Below are 19,865 nucleotides of genomic sequence, written 5' to 3'. Positions count from 1 at the left end.
ACTTACAAACGTGTTTAATATTATAGCGAGGACAGGCCCGTTGGCATCCTGGAAGAAGTCGTGATAATACCGATCTTAAAGAAAGGAGATAAGGCCAGTCCAAAAAATGATAGGCCGGTATCTCTATTAGATACAACTGCAAAGCTAATGGGGAGGGTATTATTAAACAGGTTGGAGGAGTGGGCCTTTGAAAAGAATATATTAATTCCTAGCTAATATGGATTTAGAAAGAGAAGGGGAACAGTAGATCAGTCCCTCAATTCGAGTATGATAGTTGCAAAATATACGGTGGCTAAGAAATCTGTTGTGAATATGGCATTTATGGATTTATCAGCTGCCTTTGACTGTGTGGCCCATTCTAAGCTCTGGGTTATAATGGAGGATATGGGAATAGAGATACAGATAATTAGATTCATCTGAGAGATGTACGCTAATGTTTTGGCTTGCGTACATTATAGAAAAAAGTGGGAACAGTGTGTACTTGCCCTGTTTTTATGTGCTCTATACACCAACGCGGTGGAATCGGCCTCGATAGATTCTACCATTAATTATTTTCCTGTTCCTCTACTCCTCTCTGCAGATGATGCAGTGCTCTTGGCACGTACTGGTAGAGCACTCTAGAGACTCATAGATAAGTATGTAAAATTTATGAATAACTTGAACATGAAGACAGTAACAAAATAGCCCACTCTTTCTATTGAAGGCAGAAAACATGCGATTGTGGACTTCTTTAATTACCTTGGGATTATTTTTAATAGGAAAAACACCTGGTTGGATATGGTAACTAATAGAGCCACTATAATCGAAAAATGCATTAGAGGAATCTTTAGTTATAAAGAAGCTCACCTCAAAACCTTTAAATGTAATAAAAAGAAATCTACGAGGCAAAATCAGTATCTATTGCCACCTATGGGGCAGCTGTTTGGGGCATTTCCAATGCTACAAAATTGCAGAGTATAGAGGACACCTTTTTTTAAAAGGCTGACATGTGTTCTATCTACACTCCTGTTCCTCATACATAATCCACTCTGAGCTGGGTGCGCCTTACATAATAGATAAAATCCGCATTGCTCCAATTCTCTTGTGCATTCAGTCTGGAGGAAAGAAACTTTGACCCTGACAAGACATATCCTCACAGATGGCGTACATCAAATACAATGGCTAAACATATTACGACAAACTTACAGGCAATCGGTTTTTCCAACTTATACGAGGACCCGACATCCTGGCTGGAAATCAATAAAAAAGAATTGAAGTTGCACCTACTAGATTTTGGGCTACAAAGAGGTATGAATTTAATTGTAACCGTATTACTGTAAGACATTATCTTTCAGCTCCGAGTATAATAATTATTTCAACTTCATATCAGACATTTGTAACGAATCTTCATCACATATACATATTATTAGGTTTTGATTACGATATATTTCACTCATGTCGGGTTTTCCCACCAGAACTTATTCCTTCAATGCTCTTACTTTATGTCCATGTGATAACCCTTCAGTACAGTATGATTTACATATTGTTTTCTTTTGTAAATTTTACTTGAATGAAATGACCAGATTTATTCTCCCGCTTATACGTAAGCTAGGAATTAGACAATGCCGCGTGGCCGGCTCTCTACTATTTACAGCAACTACCGGATCCCTTGGTATGCTTCTCTCTGGCCTCATTCTTTTTATCCGCACTAAAGACAAGAAGATGTATTCCTTACACCAAACTTCACAATTTAGAGAAGGCTCAATTTGACTAACTACTGTTTTATTCCTCTTTCTCTTTTAATTGATTAATTTTTTGTATTCATTATGACTTTTTACTCTTTTTATATTGTATAATAACTTTGAGTGCTAATATATGATATTTTTATTGCTAATGTTTTTACTGTAGCATACTTTTATGCCATTATTTTATTGGCAAAATAAAGGTTTTATGATGATGACTCTAGCTGTTTCCCTTTGAGTGCTGTTAATGCTACACAACCCCCCACAAATAGTTGGGGTTGTTTTAGTTGCAAAGGTGAATTAACCACTTGTCAATATTATATTTTTGTGTTTTTAGCCCAAAAGATTTGTTTGCAGAGATCAATGCGGTTAGGGCATGTTAAATGTATATTTACTCTCACAAAGATAGTTCTCTGAATCTGGTTATGAATTAAAGGTAATGTAGATGATCATAAACACACCAGGGACTGATCAAACTGAAGAAAATAGATTTAAATGTATTTTTATGGTATTTTCAATCAGAAATTGAACTAAATGACAGTTACTTTTCAATGATGTTAAAAATCCTGCCAGAAGGTAACTTTTCTTGAAAGAGATACATGTTGCTTGTTTGCATCACTCTGTGGTTTTACCCATTGAGTGCTGATGCAATACCTTAATGTTTAAATTCCCTTTGCCATCTTTGACATTTACTCTGGAGTCGCCAGATTCATTCTACACATTAACACATGTAGCAAAGCCTCTAGACCGTCCAAGGCTAACAACACTGTGACCTGGCAGCCATTTGGATGACAGTTTGTTAAGTCAACAGTTTCCAATAACATAACGAAACACACCTATTTGTAAAGCGCACGTTCACCTGTAGGCATATTGGCGCTGAATAACAGATGTTTATTGTTACCCAAAGGTACTCATTTTATCGACCTCAGATGGATGAAAAAGTGAGTGAGCCCACAGGGATTTGAACCTGTGACCACGAGGTCGAACAGAGGCCCCTGCAGTGGGCACCTTAGTCCACTGAGCCACCAGACCCAGCCTGATGGCAGAAACATGTGAGGCTCTGCTGTGTTAATCCCAGTGGTTATCCTGATTCTAAATGAAACAGTGGAACCACAGTTTTGGTGAAGCAGAGCACTCTCAATTTATGGTAGAGTTCTCACTTTACTAAACTCTAAATGAGTCCAAGAGAAGCAGTGTGGTTTCATAATATTGTCACATTTAAATATCATGACCTAAATATCTTCTACAAAAGGATCACCCCACTGCAGAAAAGAAAATCTACACCCAAGGTTTTAATATTTTGACATCATATCTATGTTAGTGTATTATTATGTATAAGAGATTCTGCTCTACATCCATCAGTGCCCCTCCTAGCGGCGTAGCTGTTCCCACAAAGTTCAAATTACATTAGAAGGCTCTATTTTGAACCACATAGTAATTCAGAAGTAAATTCCTTTTCAATTTAAGTCTGAGAATATGCTCTTGGTAATCATTTCTGATTTGTCAGTCTGTGTATATTAAACCCACAGAAACTTTAAAAAGCTACAATTTGTGTTTTCTTGCAGAAGCAGGCCAGGATCCTCGAGCACTTTCGGATGATGTATACCATGGGATATGCACTCTCTTTGGCTACTCTTACTCTCGCACTCTTCATTCTTCTCGCTTTCAGGTACGTTGCCTTATTTTTTTGTTCCAACTGATTATTTTTGACCTACATACAGGTAGTCTGATGAAACTGCTGCACTGGTACAGACCACCCAATCCTTAAATGACTCAATAACAGAATGATGCACCAAAGTTTGACTGTCATGCTTCTCGAGGATTTTCAATTCCAGACACCTTATGAATCGCTGCACAAAGGGATCTCCATCACATCTTGGAAAGACTCAGCTATACAGTGATGCACTGGAAGAATCTATTCCAACCTGGAGAAATCCCCCATCCCCAAAGACCACTGTACACATGGATTTCACCCTGAACCAATGGAGCCATTCGTGACAAGTCAATTGAAGAAATAATTTCTCTCAGACGGGCCTCTCTCAACTTCTGAATTAATTTACGTATCGTGTAGAAACCTTGGGAACGTGCGAACAAATACAATCAATTTGATACTAAAATATTTGTCCTGATGAATAGATGCCCCAAAAAGGACTTTCGAGTGTCTGAGAATAAGGGAATTAGAGAGAAAAGGTAATTGTTGACTGACAGTGATTTTAGAGCACGCCTTTATTGTTCATAATTTGGTGCAAGAATGTGTATGTCGTTGGTGCTTAGGGGTAAAAAAAATAGCTCAGTTCTTGGTAAACCTTTCCCCTATGGTCATTCGACTTGCAAAGAGGATTGATGAATGTCACAAGGGTCTTCATGACATCATTACAGAATTCTTAATCAATAATCAGGACGATAACAGCCGCCACAGCGCATCCCTGCCGCCAAGCCACACAGTCACCGTGCCCCCTCTTGCTTCCTCCACCGGCGCGGGACTCCTGGTGTGCCAGCTCAGCTCGATCGGCAGTGGTGCAGGGAGACAGGGCTGGCTCGCTGACAGAACAGACGACTCGGCGGTCAGGGCGAGCCTCATCCGGGGCTCAGGGTGCCATTTTGGACACAACCCCGTGGGCTCAGGTCGAGCGGAGGCTGGTGAGGTCCTGTGAATGGAGCTTTGAGGATTTGGACATCATCCTAACGACGAGTGCTTTATCACTAGTGTGGCGCACAGCCGTGTGGATTCCCTAGGCGCTGTGCAGTGAGGGCTGCGTTATTTTCCATCTGGTTGCCCCTGGTTGCCCCTGGCAGCGATTTTTGGAAACGTGGCAGCATTGGTGCTCTACACACTGTCCCACACTGTCCCTCCAGACTTTGGGCTCAACAGAGGCGCTGCAGTGACAGGGGCACACCTGGCAACTCCTTGTATCCCCTCTGACCTGGCCGTCTAATACCTGGTGGCGGAGTCTGCTTGGACGGAGTGCCTGGCTGAATTGCGGCGCTTGGCGTGGTTGGTGTGTAGTGGTTGGCACACCGGTGGTAGAGGTGTTTGGCTGTGGCACAGATGGTGCTTGGGCCGCTTGCTGCCACGGTGGAGCCCGCGTATGGCATGGGGACATCATCGCTTGCAGGGCGCTGTGTGGGGTGAATTGACGGAGTGTCCGAACACATGAGAATCCAACAGTAAGAAATGAAGGACTATGCAACAATGCTATGGAACTCGTTCCTCTTGAAACCCAAATAACAATTCGTCCTGATACACCTGTCTACACCAACGTAGCAAGTGATCCACTAGTTCCAGCGATTTCAGCGAATCCTGATGTAATATCAACCATTGACAGAACTGCCTCTGGCTATTTCATTAACTTTGAGGTTTTCTGAGGATCCCAGCAAGCCTGAAACAACGCCAGCCAAAAGAACTTTCAAAGAACAAGCACAACACTTCTTTCATCACGTGAAAATGACTTATCTGGTTTCACCATGATTTGAACTATGGAATATTTCTGGAATATTTTTCTTTCTGCTTTGGCTAGCCTTAGTAATGACTCTGAGCATGCTGATAAATAGAAGATATATTCACTTGGACACAAAAAGAAAAAATGTGAACTTATTTTTGAAACCACACAAATCATCCCATCGTGAAGCAAGAGACTTGTCAGCAGCTAATATCACAGCCATTCCTATACAAGATGGTATAGTTTGGGACAAACGGATTATGATATATTCGGTCAGTCGGAACCTTTGAAGATTCCACACTTATTTAAGATATCATTAAGTGACTTTATTATCTCTAGTACCTTTTCTGATGATTGGGACTTTGCGACTGTTAATAACATGATGTCTGATCTAGAAAGGTCTGCTGCATTCTCTAACCATGAATACTTAGAAGGTTCAACTGACTATGACCAGTTTTTTGGTTATAACCACTATGGTCGTCATTTCCTGCATAACTCTGCAATTCCTAGAAATGTATTTATGTATAACCAATGGGAACATTGTCCTACACCACCAAGGGGTAGCTCAAAAACGTTTGAAGAAAAGTTTCCATATTTTTCAGTGTACAATATATCCATTCCAAAAACGTTTTACTTTAAAAATGTGAACAAAACAAGAAATAAAAATCTGTTAACTAATAGAAAACAGATGTATTCTGCAGCCTTTATTGCCCAACTGTCTAGACAGGGTTTTGAGTTTTGGAAAAACACAATTGACACAAAAACTGTCTGGGGTACGAAAGATTGGCAAGTAAGTGGGTTAGAAGCTTTGTTTAGAGCCTGCATCATCCCACAGCAGATAATGTTTTTGAATGACACTGTCCAACAAACGTCTTGCCTTGGGTTAGCCAAGATCAAAGACATGAACACACCGTCCATACCTGCACCTGCAAGTAATAGCACTACACAGGGGGTGGTCGATGTACATACTATCTTACAAAACAACAGATCAGATTCCGAATGGAAAAATGGTTGCTCTGGCCCACAGACACAAACATCTGTCACTACCCAGAACATATTATCCTCACATATTCCAAATGAAAAGGGCATAAACATGCATCTACTTATCCTTGTGCGTATGCATCTTTTAACACTGAACAGTGGTTTGGGGTATCTTACAACCTGTAAAAGAGCCAGCAGGCTAATTTAATTCAACATGCGTGGTTAAAAAAGGTGTTCCAAAAGGCACATACTCACCCCCTCTTTGCTGCTGTGTGTATTTCAATTTCCCATTCAGTTCAGGAAAGACCACCACTAGAATGGGGAGCATGTGGGGGGTCAGGGTTCGGCACGCACCCCTCTTGCCTGGAAGTGACAGGCTCAGCTGGACTTCCGCAATATTTTTCTTCCAGCCTCTCAGGTCCTGCCACAGATTGCGACAATGGTGACTGCGCCAATTGGCGACCCCCATGGAGCGTACCTTATGGGCAACGGTCCTCCACAGCTTGACCTTCTGATGGGGGTTGACCTTTAAGGATGACATGGTGACAGACCTTTAGATCACATGCAACATGTTTCAGAGTCAAACACTGGTACACATAGGTCATGGTCAGATTGGCAACAATGTCTAAAGGGTAGTCAAGTGGCATTATGTGCAGTTCCCCTGTGTTCAATAATGACTCTATCCCATGAGAACAGTGCTAAAATGTTTACACAGGTACATACACTTCTACAACAGTGTGCTTGCCCAGAAATGTTATCTACACCCTTTGAAACTTTCCAAAACCATAGTTTACATGCTTGTCTATGAGATTCTAATTCCAGTAGTGCATGACTATTGCACATGTCAAATGACAATGCTGTGTGATCATCACTCATCTGCTCCTCTTGTTTGCCATATAGCTACCTGTACAAAGGTTTTTCTCCAGGGTGAAGGCTGGGGCCATGCCCCCTGTACGTGCCAGAGTAGTTCCCAAAGGAAATTGACAGCAACAGAGAGATGGGGAAGTGCAGGAATAATGAAGTTAGTGCAGGTAAGTGAAGTCTCTAGGGAACCGTTAGACATATCTAAACCACAGAGGCTGTCTTCAGTCCATGCAGCCAAAGCGATAGGTCTGTGTCTAGTTCATTTTACGAATCGGTCCAAATGCATTCCATTACTTACAGAACACGCCAACTGCAGGCTTCAAAAACTATAATCCGACCGCGAGTGACTTTGATACATTGGCAATGGGAGGTTACTGAGTCGGCTTCCACGTGATACAGACACCATCCGAAACCGAGCATCTGTCACCATAACAACTAACAGCCAATGGCTGTGTGTAACTCGGTCATGATGCGCCTACCGCGTCCTTTGCATAATTGGTCAGCAGGGCAGACACTTTTGGAAATGTTGTCCTTTTGTGAAAATCCATGTATGAAGGCAGCTTTTTCCTCGTGAAAAGGACATCTAACTGAATTGCGCACACTCCCATGAGGACCTAACCATTAAGGGGCACATGACACACTGATTGGGAGGCTAATATACACTGGGAAACAAACAACTCCATTTAGCCCCTTAGGCTTGGTCACAGTCACAATGCGTTTTTTAAGCAATGCAAGTACTGTCTTTACATAGTCACTTTATTACGGGAAAGTGTGACCCAGTGTGCAATCTGTGTGATGTTACACTGAAAAGGTGATTTTTTTAAAGTCCTGGATAATGCATTTACCAAGGAATGATTACACCTTGGCATGAAGCAGCCTCATAAGCTTATTTTTTATGTGCGATTTACTAGTGTATATTTGTGTCCCACACTTAAGTGGATAACCGCATCATATGGAACATAGTTAATATTTTGTGTATGTAATTGTTTGTGTAATGCAGACATGACAACATGACATTGTCCACCCTGTGACAGTAGTCTGCATAATTTCCATTGTGAGATGCTGTGCATGTGGTGTCCCACATACTAGGCATTACACAAACCTATTGTGGGTACATTTGAACCACATTAATGTTGTCACAAACCTAAATCTAGGCATATTTGTTTGTGAATTGTTGTGTATATCATGCTTGCTTTACATGAACAGTGAGAGACACTAGTGAAGTTTACACTACTGCACTCTGATTGCTGTGTAACCATACCTTGGAAACATGTCCAGCAAAGGTCAGTATGATGTGACATGTATGTGAGGACAACCTTATTCATTGAAATGTGTATCTCCACTGACATCCATTTTAGGTGTGGTTATTTTTGATTTGCTGTTTGTAGAAGTTCATGTTGCCTGGGACATTGTAAACTAACACCAACTATGTTTACACTCAACACATAGGTATCGCAGCCAGCCTCCAGTGTGCAGGCCCTTTCCCGAACCTACAAACAATGGAAGAATGGGACATCAACAAGAAATATTGTTTCACAAGGGCAACAATTGATGAGTTGTGCCAGCAGTTGTCAACTCATTTGCGGGCTAGTCACACTTATCCAACAGCACTGACACCCAAGGTGAAGGTATTTCTTTGCCACGGGAACATTCCAGTAGTCAGTAGTAACATTGGGTGGAATGCCCCAGCCCATGTCCTTTGGGATGTGCTGCAGGCATTGCTCCATTACTTGAAGCACTGCATAAAGTTTCCTAACCTGGAGAGTTGTCTGACATCAAGTATGCCTTAGGACAGATACCCCATGTCATTGTATCTATTGATGGCACCCACATTGCATTGATTCCACCACCAGCCAATGAACAGGTCTATCGCAACCGCAAACATTACCACTCCATCAGTGTCCTGGTGGTGTAATTGGCTGACATGTGCATCTCACACGTCTGTGCCCGTTTCCCTGGCTCTGCACATGACGCATCCATCCCACATTTGATGAGTCAATTGCAATCTGACCAGGCCTGGCTTATTTGTAGGTGCTGTATGTGTGTATTGTAGTGTGTGTTGGTTGTATGTCAGACAGTGATATTTTGTCAGACAACTGAAGTCTTTCCTGTGTTCAATGTAGAAGACTCTGGATACCCCAATCAGCCATGGTTACTGACACCATTGTGCAACCCAGTCACCCCAGCAAAAGTGCACTTTAATGAGGACCAGGCAGATAGTGGAGCGGACTTTTGGCCTCCTGAAGACAAGATTCCGCTGTCTGGATAGGACGGGAGGAGCCCTCCAATATGCCCCATTAAAGGTGTGCCAGATCATCATGGCTTGCTGAATGCCACACAACGTGGAAATACATAAGGGCATACCTCTGATAGTAGACGATGGAGACCAGCAGGTGCCATTGCGGGAGGATCCAGGACTGGGCCATGATGACAGCAGTGATGATGATGATGGCATGGATTTGAGAAAAGAGCTTATCCACAACCTTTTCACATGACTGTAAGCATGCAATGAGAGGAGGTGACTAATGCCAATTGTTGGTTGTTGTGTTTCTGGTGGACAAAGTGTATGTATACTTGTGAGTGTCTGATAACTGTCCTGAGGTCTTTTTCTAAGATGGGTCTTTGAAATGGGCAAATTATCATGCACAGTGTTAGCATGAACCCTAGCTAGTGTTCACACTGAAATTTTTGTAACTTAGATGACATACTTTGCAGAATTGTGCTACCCTTTTCCTGATTTCCTGACTCTGTTCTATGTTTTTTCTTAACAGGGTACTTTGCCATGTCATCTACAAAGTGGACTTGCAAGTTGTGACCTCACCTGACACATGATGCTGTGACAGACTCCAACATGGAACTTTTGACTGACTCCCTGGCACACACTTCCTTCAGACCTGATAGTCAGTTGATTTTGTTTTTAATGCCTTTCAGTTTTGTACTTTGTCTGTTATCACACATCCATATAGATTTTGAATCAACATTTGACCATGATCAGCTGGTTTGCTAACAATGATTGTTGATTTTGCTGGCAAATGGTGATAGTTTTGTAGACAATTGACTTACAGTGAATCTGTAATGTGTACTACGGGTTGTGTGATAACCTGGTTGGGTATATCTATCATGCTGTGCCAAGGTACATTTACTCATGAGCCTTAAGTTTACTTTTTGGAAGTAATTTGTTATTGATGTTGTTGACACTTTCTTCTTTTTGATTTTGTGGCAGATTACAATATGCACATTCGGAATTCAAAGTCACTACATGAACAAGTATTTCTGTGTAAGTGTTTTATTTTTGTACATAAAGTGATAAAATAAAGCCACACAATGGTGGTGTGCTCACAAAGCAAAAACAGACCATGCAGATAGGAGTTGATAGTGTTTGTAGATGAAATTCTCCAAGGTAAAGCCACATTTATTTGAGTCCAAAGTCCAACTTTGACCTTCCATCCAATGTGGGATAGTTCTTGATGACAGTCAACAAAGTGAAGGCTTGACACACACTGGAGGATATCAAGGGCACATTGTCACTATCTGGGGGTGGTACATTGCCATCTTTCTCTCACGATTTTTTCCTCGGATGCCCCTTCCCATGTTTGGGTGGTGGTCCCACAGCTACAGGCTGCTGGGGTACTGGGGACTCCACTTCCCTCCCTGTGGCTTGTGCAGATGTTGATGCACCATATGTTGTGGGCACCCAGGGAGGTGTGGTCAAATGAGTCGCATTCTGGCGGAGGCTGGCACCAATGTCCCGCAGCATTCCAGTCATGTAATCAGTCTTTTGATTGGAAGTGTCCAGCCTTTGGTTTTGACCTACCTCTAGCTGCTATATAGATTACGGAGGATCCCTATTACCAGGCCCATTTCTCCCTGGTAACCCTTGTAGGCATTGATCACCTGGGAAAGGTTTGGGTGATCATCATCGGCAGCACCAGCTGCTTGACAGCGTGGATCCAAATACCCCCTCCCACCACTCAAACCCACCCGAGCAGGCACAGTTGTTGGTGGCACATTCAACACTGAGCCTCCTTTCTCATTGATGGGGTGTTGTTGTCGGTCAACTCCAGAGTGCTCTGTGCCGTTAGCGGCATACCGGGCTGCTGTGTCCATCAGGGTAGGGGTCAACTGGGTTTTTTCACCTGAGGCGGGAGTGGTCGCAGTGGATCCTGCTGTAGCTGCTGGCGCTGTGTGCCGACCCAAACCTGATTGGCCAGGTTGGTCCTTGTCGTCCGAGAATGTGTGAGAGTCTTCTATGCCAGAGAGCTCCTGGTCGAGACTGGGACTGGCTGTCCTCGTTTGGTCCAGGGATATTCCCAGCTCGCCCTGTGGGTACAAAAATGACACAATCATTTAAGTGAATGTCCCCTGCACCTCAAATCATACCCATTACATAGATGACTGAACCTAAAACTAAGTTAATGAAGATAGATTGGCCTCCTTCATCCATGAGGCTGGCCTATGTTTTTGGAGAACGATGCAAATTTGAAAAGATGTGGATTGGTGATCAGTGCAGAGACAGAATATCGAATCAAAAATACAGAGTTTCGTGGGTCAGAAATATTGACATCCAGATTCTGGTAGTCAAGAATATCGATTTTAGGTAAGTAAAATTGATGTTAAAGTGTTTAATATCATTTGTAAGAATATAGTTGTAAAAAATATTGTTAGTTTAATAATGTTATGTATTTTAGTATATATTTTATATGTATGTGTTGTATGTTTTTTTGTATAAGAATTGTTAGTATTTTTAATATACGTGTTACATTTTCAGTAGTTATTAATTTGTTTTTATTTGAATTTTGCATTTTTAGTTCCGTAGCGGACTGTTGGTTTATAGGGGAATAGGGTGGGAAGTAATTTAATTATATTACATTTATTGGTTATTATGTATTTATTAATATTTGTTTAGTTGAGATGTTATAGTGTTAAATGTGGAAAGTAATCACTGCTCACTGCGGAGCTGGTGGCTCCGGAGCAGGCAGGGTTTGTGCCGGGCAGAAATCTCACGTACAACCTGCGGACGGTGTTTGGCGTAATGCAGTACGTTAGACAAGACTCGAAGGCTCTTGCAGTTTTCCTTGATATGGAGAAATCCTTCGACTCAGTGGAATGGCCCTTTATGCAACAGGTCCTGACCAAAATGGGATTGGGCCCAGTCTTTCTGCAAATGATTGGAGTGCTATATACGGGCCCTACCGCGCGGATTAGATTGGGGGATCTGGTTACGGACGCTATACCGATTTCCAGAGGGACGCGCCAGGCCTGCCCCCTTTCCCCCATACTTTACGCCCTAGTGGCGGAACCACTGGCGCGGGCCCTGCATGAGTACCACAGCCTGAGAGGCGTTAGCTTTCCATCGTATCATATAGTGGTCTCCACGTATGCTGACGACACCTTGCTCTATGTTAGGGAGTCGGAGAGTAACTTAGCGCCGGTGTTGCGTGAGGTGGTGCAGTTCGGGGCGCTGTCCGGGTTAAAGGTCAACTGGAACAAGTCCATCGCATTCCCGTTGACGTCGTCTACTGCCCCGTTCGAAATGGAGTACCCGCTACAGTGGTCGGACGATTCGGTCAGATACCTAGGGATACAACTGCACAGGGATTCTGAAGTGCTCTTCACTGAGAACTATGGGAGGGCCATTAACAAACTGGAGGAAGATGTGGAGACATGGATTGGCCTCCCCCTGCCGCTTATGGGTCGTATCTCTATCGCCAAAATGGTGGTGTTGCCTCGTTTTTTATTTTTGTTTGCCAGCATCCCAATAGTTTTGCCATGCACCTTTTTTGCCAGGCTGAATAGGTCTCTGTTGCGGTTAGTATGGGCAGGGAAGCATGCCAGGGTGCGCTGGAGCGTCCTAACGCTGCCATACCACCTGGGGGACCTAGGGGCGCCTGACATGGAACTATACTACAGGGTCGCACAGGAAGCGCAGGCGCATACCTGGGTACACGGCGATGATACGATCCCATACCTAAAACTCGAGAGATTGTTTGCGGCGCCTCTTCCACTACCCGCGGTCATGTTTGAGTCGACCGATCACAGAACTGGCTTCTTAGATTCACTAAACGCTACTCGGCATGCTTGGAATTGGCTGCTTAGGCAGACTGCGGGAGTATTGCTATACTGTCCGGCCATGCCCCTCTAGTGGGCGGTGTGGCTGTCCCCTTGCAGGGACGGTAGCGTCGTGCGATCCCTGCGGGGACTAGGCATACACTTGATGGGAGACCTGTTTGAGGATGGTGTCGCTAAGACATGGGACGATGTGGCGTCAACGTCGGAGAACTACACCCCGTTACAGCGATTCCAATTCCACAGGGTTAGAGGCGCATGGCGACAGCACCTAGGCGAGGACATGGCTGAACCCCCTGAGGTTCTGGAATTATTGTATTTACTTAAGCACAAAAGTCCCCGCGGGCTGATGTCTAGGCTATATAGCAAAGCTATGTTGCAGAGATCCCAGAACTACACTAAAGCCCATTTGGCCTGGCAGAGGGACCGGGACACAGCGATAGATGATGCCATGTGGACGTACTGCTGTGCCGGTATACGTTGGATATCGCTACATGGCAAGCATAGACTCATACACTTCGAATTCATAAATAGAACATACTACACGCCAGAAAGACTGCATAGATATGGCCTGCGTGAGGGGTCGACATGTGAGAGGGGTGCACACCCAACTGCAGACTTCATGCACTTGGCGTGGTACTGCCCTGGCGTGTGCAAATTTTGGGAGGCGATATTCCGTCATATTAGAGAGATAGCTGAATTGAAATTAATGCTGGATCCCGCAGTGGCACTGCTGGGACACTCGAGGGGGCTCCCTAAGGCAGCGCGTAGACTAGTAGACATGGGCATGCTGATCGCCAAGCGAAGGGTATCTATATGTTGGATGCGGGGCCCCTTGCCTACGTTGGCGCAGTGGAAAAGGGATGTGCTCTATTGCTGTACTCAGTCGGAGACGTATAGTGAACTGCTGCCCCCGAGAATCAGACCAAATAAGTTTTGGGGATTGTATGTTGAATACCTCAAGAGGGGTGGTGCGGGGGAGAAGTCTGGAGCTGGGGATGGAGAATTGCCGTCTCTGGCCGCGGATGGTGCCGGTGCGAACTGAGTCGAGTGCTAATGCTGCTGATGGAGCTCAGTCCATTGATGTGAAAGAGGGGGGCGTGCGCTCCAAGGTACAATTTGAGAACTAGTGCACATAAGAGACCATCCAGCACAATCCAATTGTGAGCATACTGGCTGGGCGCAGTGGGCTAGTTAGAGAGCGTGACATGTACAGGCACTGAATGTGTAGGTGGGACCTTGGGAGCGATTGACAGGATTCTGCGACAGTAATGGTTGGGGGGGTGGGGGGGGGGTTGATGTTTAGTGTTTTTTTTTGATGATTTAAGTAGAAAACTTTGCAGTCTCTAAATGAGACCAGAATATAAGGACGGGCGAGATGGGCTACACTTCGTGATAGAGGTGCCAACTTACTGCAGGAAAAGACAGTGATGCCCAGCCCCCGGGATGTGGGATAAGCTGCGTTGTGGAGTGCTTATTGGAAATGAAACAGCCGGCCTCCGGGTAGTAGGCGGGCAATGGTGTATGCCTGTGTTATTGTCCATCAAAAAATAAATAATTAAAAAAAAAAAAAGTGGAAAGTAATTTATTATTGATTAATTAATAATTGTTGTTAATTAATTTAAATTAATTAATTAATAATTAATTATGGACATTGTGTAATTCATTTTAGTTGTGTGTTGTGGTGTTTATAGGTGAGAGGGTGGGAACTAATGTATTTTTAATTGATGAATTAATAATTGGTTGTTAATTGTAATTCATGAATTGTTAATTAATTATGTATTTAATTTTAGGTGTGTGTTGTGGTAGTTATAGGTGTTAAAGGTGGGAAGAAATGTATTTTTATTTGATGAATTAATAATTGGATGTTAATTCATTGTTTGGGCCACAAGAGGCCCCCTCACTTACCGGCTGCACTTCTCCTGCTACTCCTGCATCACTCGCCATTGCTGGGGTGGGGCTCGGTCCCCTAGCTCAATGCGCTTCATGGTAGGGGTGGGGCCACGCACCTGATGCTCCATAAGGGTGCCAGAACACTCTTACAGTGTGGGATGCCTGTTTGGGCCAGAGGAGCCCCCCGCACTTCCCGGCAGCACTGCTCCTCCTACTCTCGCATCACTCTCACCATCCCTGGGGTGGGACTCGGTCCCCCAGCTCAACATGCTTCACGGCAGGGGCGGGGCGGCGCACCTGATGTGTCATAAAGGCGCTGGAACACTCGGCCACTCCTGGCTGCGCCCGGGCAAAGCCTGGGCCAAGGGCTGGCCCATCTGTGCCTGTTCCCATCTGACCGAGGCTGGGCTGGGCCACCCCTCTTAGCTCTTGCATCTGGGACTGCAGCACGGAAAGGAATTAAACCTTTCTGTAAGGCAAGATCATGGGGAAGAGGAAGGCAGTGATGCCGAATACCAGAGAACGCCCGCTCGCCGCAACCATAACTAGTTTTTTTACTACAACAATGGGGGCGATTAAAAATGAGATCGAGTGCTTGGAGGAGAGGATGGGGGTTACTAAGAAAGCTCTGCATATTAAACTCCTGGGTGAAGACGCCGTAGACAGGAGTACAGCTCAGCCCCCACAGCCCCTGCACCAGGCCAACTGCAGTAAGGACACTGGAAACTCTTGTATTTTTGATGGCGACCTCATGATCGTGTCTAATGATGATCAAAGCTCACAGCTTGAACCTAGAGGCTCGCCACCAGTAAAAAAGGCAAAAAGCAGTAATACCTTGCCAACCATGTCTAATGACCATCAAAGCTCACAGCTTGAACCTAGTGGCTTGCCACCAGTAAAAAAGGCAAAAAGCAGTAATACGTTGCCAACAGAGCGCAAGCTGCCCCTTGTTGGAAATAAATTGACCCCTGTCAGCAGAAATAACGGGTTGCCACCTAGGACTGAGCCACTTAATCAAACCACACAGGGAGGTCTAACACAAGCCAACCTCACAGTGTTGCTAGAAAAATGGCTAAAAGTGTGCCTTGAACTAGTCCTGGCTGTCCTTAACAGAATTAACACTTCCCTAAAAATCTTGATTGGAGCACAGGCATACCTCAGGGCAGGCCTCAACTAGGGGGCATCAGGTGAGGTCCGCATACAAGAGGATGTACGAAAAATAGCTTTACCCGCACTGCCCAGTTGAATACAACAGTGTTTCTGCCCAGGGTACAACCAGGCCCACCGAGGAATCCCAGCAACTTGACTTTCCATCTAAAAAACATTTAGCCGCTGCCAATCATCAATTAGCTTGTAGAAGACCTCAAAGAATTCTGCAACTCCCCCCGGAGACCTCTAGTAATAGTTTTTAAAAAGTCCCTCCTTCCCCCGCTAGCCGAAGAGTACTGCCAATTAAAAAAACAAGGTCCTTCACTGGCTCCTTAAAACCACACAATGTTTTAGTTTTGACGAACTCTACGGCAGTATGAATAATGTTCAACGTGTGTCTTGGGTAGGCCATCATCCAAAAGAGACATCTGGTGACTGTATTGTGGCCAATTTTAGCGACAGGCGCTTAGTAGGCTGTCTTCTGGATAGAGCATCCCAACTGCTCCCGATGGAAGGAGGAATTGAGGCAGCACCCTTGGGATACTTCTACAGGCCCATTAGGCAAACCCTCCTGCAGCTGCTTTCCATTAATGGGGGTGTCTCGGAGCGACCTGCCATTCCAATTTACAACCGTTTTTCACTCCTCGAGCAAATTGATTGACTACACAACAGGGGACTGCCTTGGTTGAAGCTTATGCTAACAAGGATGAGGGAGCAACAATACAGGCATATGTGGCTACTCCTTTGCGACTGGCATCCCCCTGTAGGGTCACAGACAATATAAAAGAGAAGGTCACACAGGCTTTACCCAATTGTGTGAATAGCCCTGTGGCCAGAGAGTCTGGCCTCATCATGCAAGAGGACAATAAGTTCAGTTGCCTGTTCTGGAATGTAACTGGTCTTGTGTCCAAGGTGAAAAATGATGACTGGTTAGATTTTATAAAAGGCTACAACATTATCTGTCTTCAAGCGACGTGGGCCCGCAAGAAGATATACATAGATGGTTTTATATCTACAGATACACCAGCTGTCCACTCGCATTGGGGACATGACCAAGGTTGCTTGCTCACTTTAATAACAACAACTCTGGGCAACAAAATACGCTCTCCTAACCTGGACACTCTGCACTTTCAATTTATTAATGTCGCATATGAATTAAATGTCACACTCATAATTGTACATTTTTATCATAACAATTTTATTCCTTTCAATACAGAAATGGTGGCTAGCCTTGAAACATTATTAAGTAAATGTATCATGGATCTGAACACATATTATATAATGCTATGGGGTGGGGATTTTAACTGCAGACTTTGCACATTATCACAGGCTTCCGTTTGCACCCACATGGAAGACCTCTCTGAGGGCCAAATCCATTTTGAACACACTTCCTGTGGCAATGTTTTTAACTTTATTTTATCTCAATTTTCTCTTTTTTTAACAATAGACTTGATTTCGGGGGATGGCAGGAGGAGATTATGCATACTAGTTGTGGTTGGGCAGCCTTATTGAATTTTATTGCCCTTTCTGACTATTGAAAGCCCAAGTCGGTACATTTTTCAATTTTAAAAGTACCTTTTAGCGACCAGTTTCCTCTAGTGATTCACTTTGAAACACAAACCAAGAATCTGCCCCTAGTAGCGCCTCCATTAATCCATCATAAAAATAAGAGTCTCATGTGTAAATGGGCATCTATGAACCCTGAGGTGTGTTGGGAACATTTTTTGAAAAAAATGGGTCACAATTCTTGACTTGCCTTGAAGATGAACTAAATCCAAAGACCATGCTAGCAGCGTTCACAAACATTGTCCAAGCTTTAAAACAAAAGTCCAGAGATTTAGTACAGGTGAGAGGCTGCCAGTATAAAAAGACTCTAGCAAATTGCAGACTGTCAGGAAGGAGGCATGGGAGAGGCTATACGAAGCAAGCGTCACTAAAAAAAGTATTTTATGGAAGACCATCAATGCCCCCATAATAACACCACCGATGTCACACTTCCCTTAAACAAGTGGGTTGATCATTTTCAGGCAATTTCTAATAACGGAGGGACCCGACTGGCAATATAGAATGTGGCAAATACACAAAAGGGGCTGCGAGAAACTTGGACCCACCGACAATCAAGGAATTCACAAAGGCTTTAGGCTCAACAAAGAAAAACAAGGCTGCTGGGGGCGTGGCCGGGCAAGATGGCTGACCGGACCTGATCCATCTCGGCTCCCGGATCGCGCGCCGCCTGGCAGGGCCTTTCAGCGGCTGCGGAAATTTTCTCCACACTATGAAGACGGCGACGAGCGTGTGACGCTCTGGGGCAGCGGCGGGGGGCATCGGCGGGTGCCAAACATCCCGGGATCTGCCCCGTTCTCCCCTGGGATTTGATCGCGAGGTGCGCACCGGATCAACATGGCGGCGCCCTCATGATGTCGGCGGTGGCCTGCGGGGCTGTGCGGCGACGTTGAGGGCCCCTGGAGGGTGCTGGACTGCGAGGCAGGTGAGAGATGCCTTGGGGGCCCCAGCGGTTCTACCGACGCTTGGTGGCAGCGGCCGGCTGTTGTCTGCACCGGGATGCCTGACTTTAAGATGGCGAACATAGCGGTACAAAAGGGGGTGGGGATGGACGGAGCATCAGAACCAATCAAACACTCGCACCCAGTCAACAGATCTGGGTTTGATCCATCACCGTTCTTTAGCCCACTCTGCCACCCCAGTTCAGACATGGCCATATGCAAATCAGTCTGACCCTGTGCCTCATGGGAACAGTCCAGCCCGAACTGCAAAGCCATGTCTTCCCTGGACCGGAAACAAGCTTCCTAGGACCGGTTTCTGGCATTTCAGCCGTCTTCAGCCAGGCTTGCTTGAATCCAGTGGCAAAGTGAGCAAGGGACTCAACGTCTGAGCATACCCTGCCAACATATGGCGAACAAAGTGGTACAAAAGGGGGTGGTGATGGACGGAGCATCAGAACCAATCAAACACTCACACCCAGTCAACAGATCTGGGTTTGATCCATCACCGTTCTTTAGCCCACTCTGCCACCCCAGTTCAGACATGGCCATATGCAAATCAGTCTGACCCTGTGCCTCATGGAAACAGTCCAGCCCGAACTGCCAAGCCATGTCTTCCCTGGACCGGAAACAAGCTTCCTAGGACCGGTTTCTGGCATTTCAGCCGTCTTCAGCCAGGCTGTTCTTTAGCCCACTCTGCCACCCCAGTTCAGACATGGCCATATGCAAATCAGTCTGACCCTGTGCCTCATGGGAACAGTCCAGCCCGAACTGCCAAGCCATGTCTTCCCTGGACCGGAAACAAGCTTCCTAGGACCGGTTTCTGGCATTTCAGCCGTCTTCAGCCAGGATGCTTGTTTCCAGTCCAGGGAGGACCTGGCTTGGCAGTTCGGGCTGGACTGTACCCATGAGGCACAGGGTCAAGACTGATTTGCAAACGGCTGGGTTCAAGCTGGAACGGCATGGTGAGCAAAAAAACGATGGATTTAGGCCCAGATCTCTGTACTGGGATGAATGTATGACATTGTTCTGCATTCTGCCCATCACTGTTTTTTTTGCATTTGTCACCCCGAGTGGGAAGGGTATGCCCAGACGTGGGTCCTGTGCTCTCCATGCCACTGGAATCAAGCTATCCTGGCTGAAGAGGGGTGAAACCCCGAAACCGGTCCTAGGATGCTTGTTTCCAGTCCAGGGAGGACCTGGCTTGGCAGTTCGGGCTGGACTGTACCCATGAGGCACAGGGTCAAGAC

At 45.1% G+C, this 19,865-nt stretch overlaps 1 protein-coding gene across 1 annotated transcript in view; it reads left to right on the top strand.

Annotated features, from left to right (window-relative positions):
- GIPR (gastric inhibitory polypeptide receptor) overlaps positions 1-19,865 on the top strand; it is a 1,954,711-nt gene that overhangs the window by 379,530 nt on the left and 1,555,316 nt on the right. Inside the window, exon 4 of the mRNA XM_085627720.1 lies at positions 3,287-3,390. Within this exon, the coding sequence (XP_085483846.1) occupies positions 3,287-3,390 (104 nt within the window). The remainder of the gene's footprint in view (positions 1-3,286; positions 3,391-19,865) is intronic.

Source organism: Triturus cristatus, chromosome 9 (assembly GCF_964204655.1).
Source record: "Triturus cristatus chromosome 9, aTriCri1.1, whole genome shotgun sequence".
NCBI lineage: Eukaryota > Metazoa > Chordata > Amphibia > Caudata > Salamandridae > Triturus > Triturus cristatus.
This window is presented reverse-complemented; position numbering and strand designations above follow the sequence as displayed.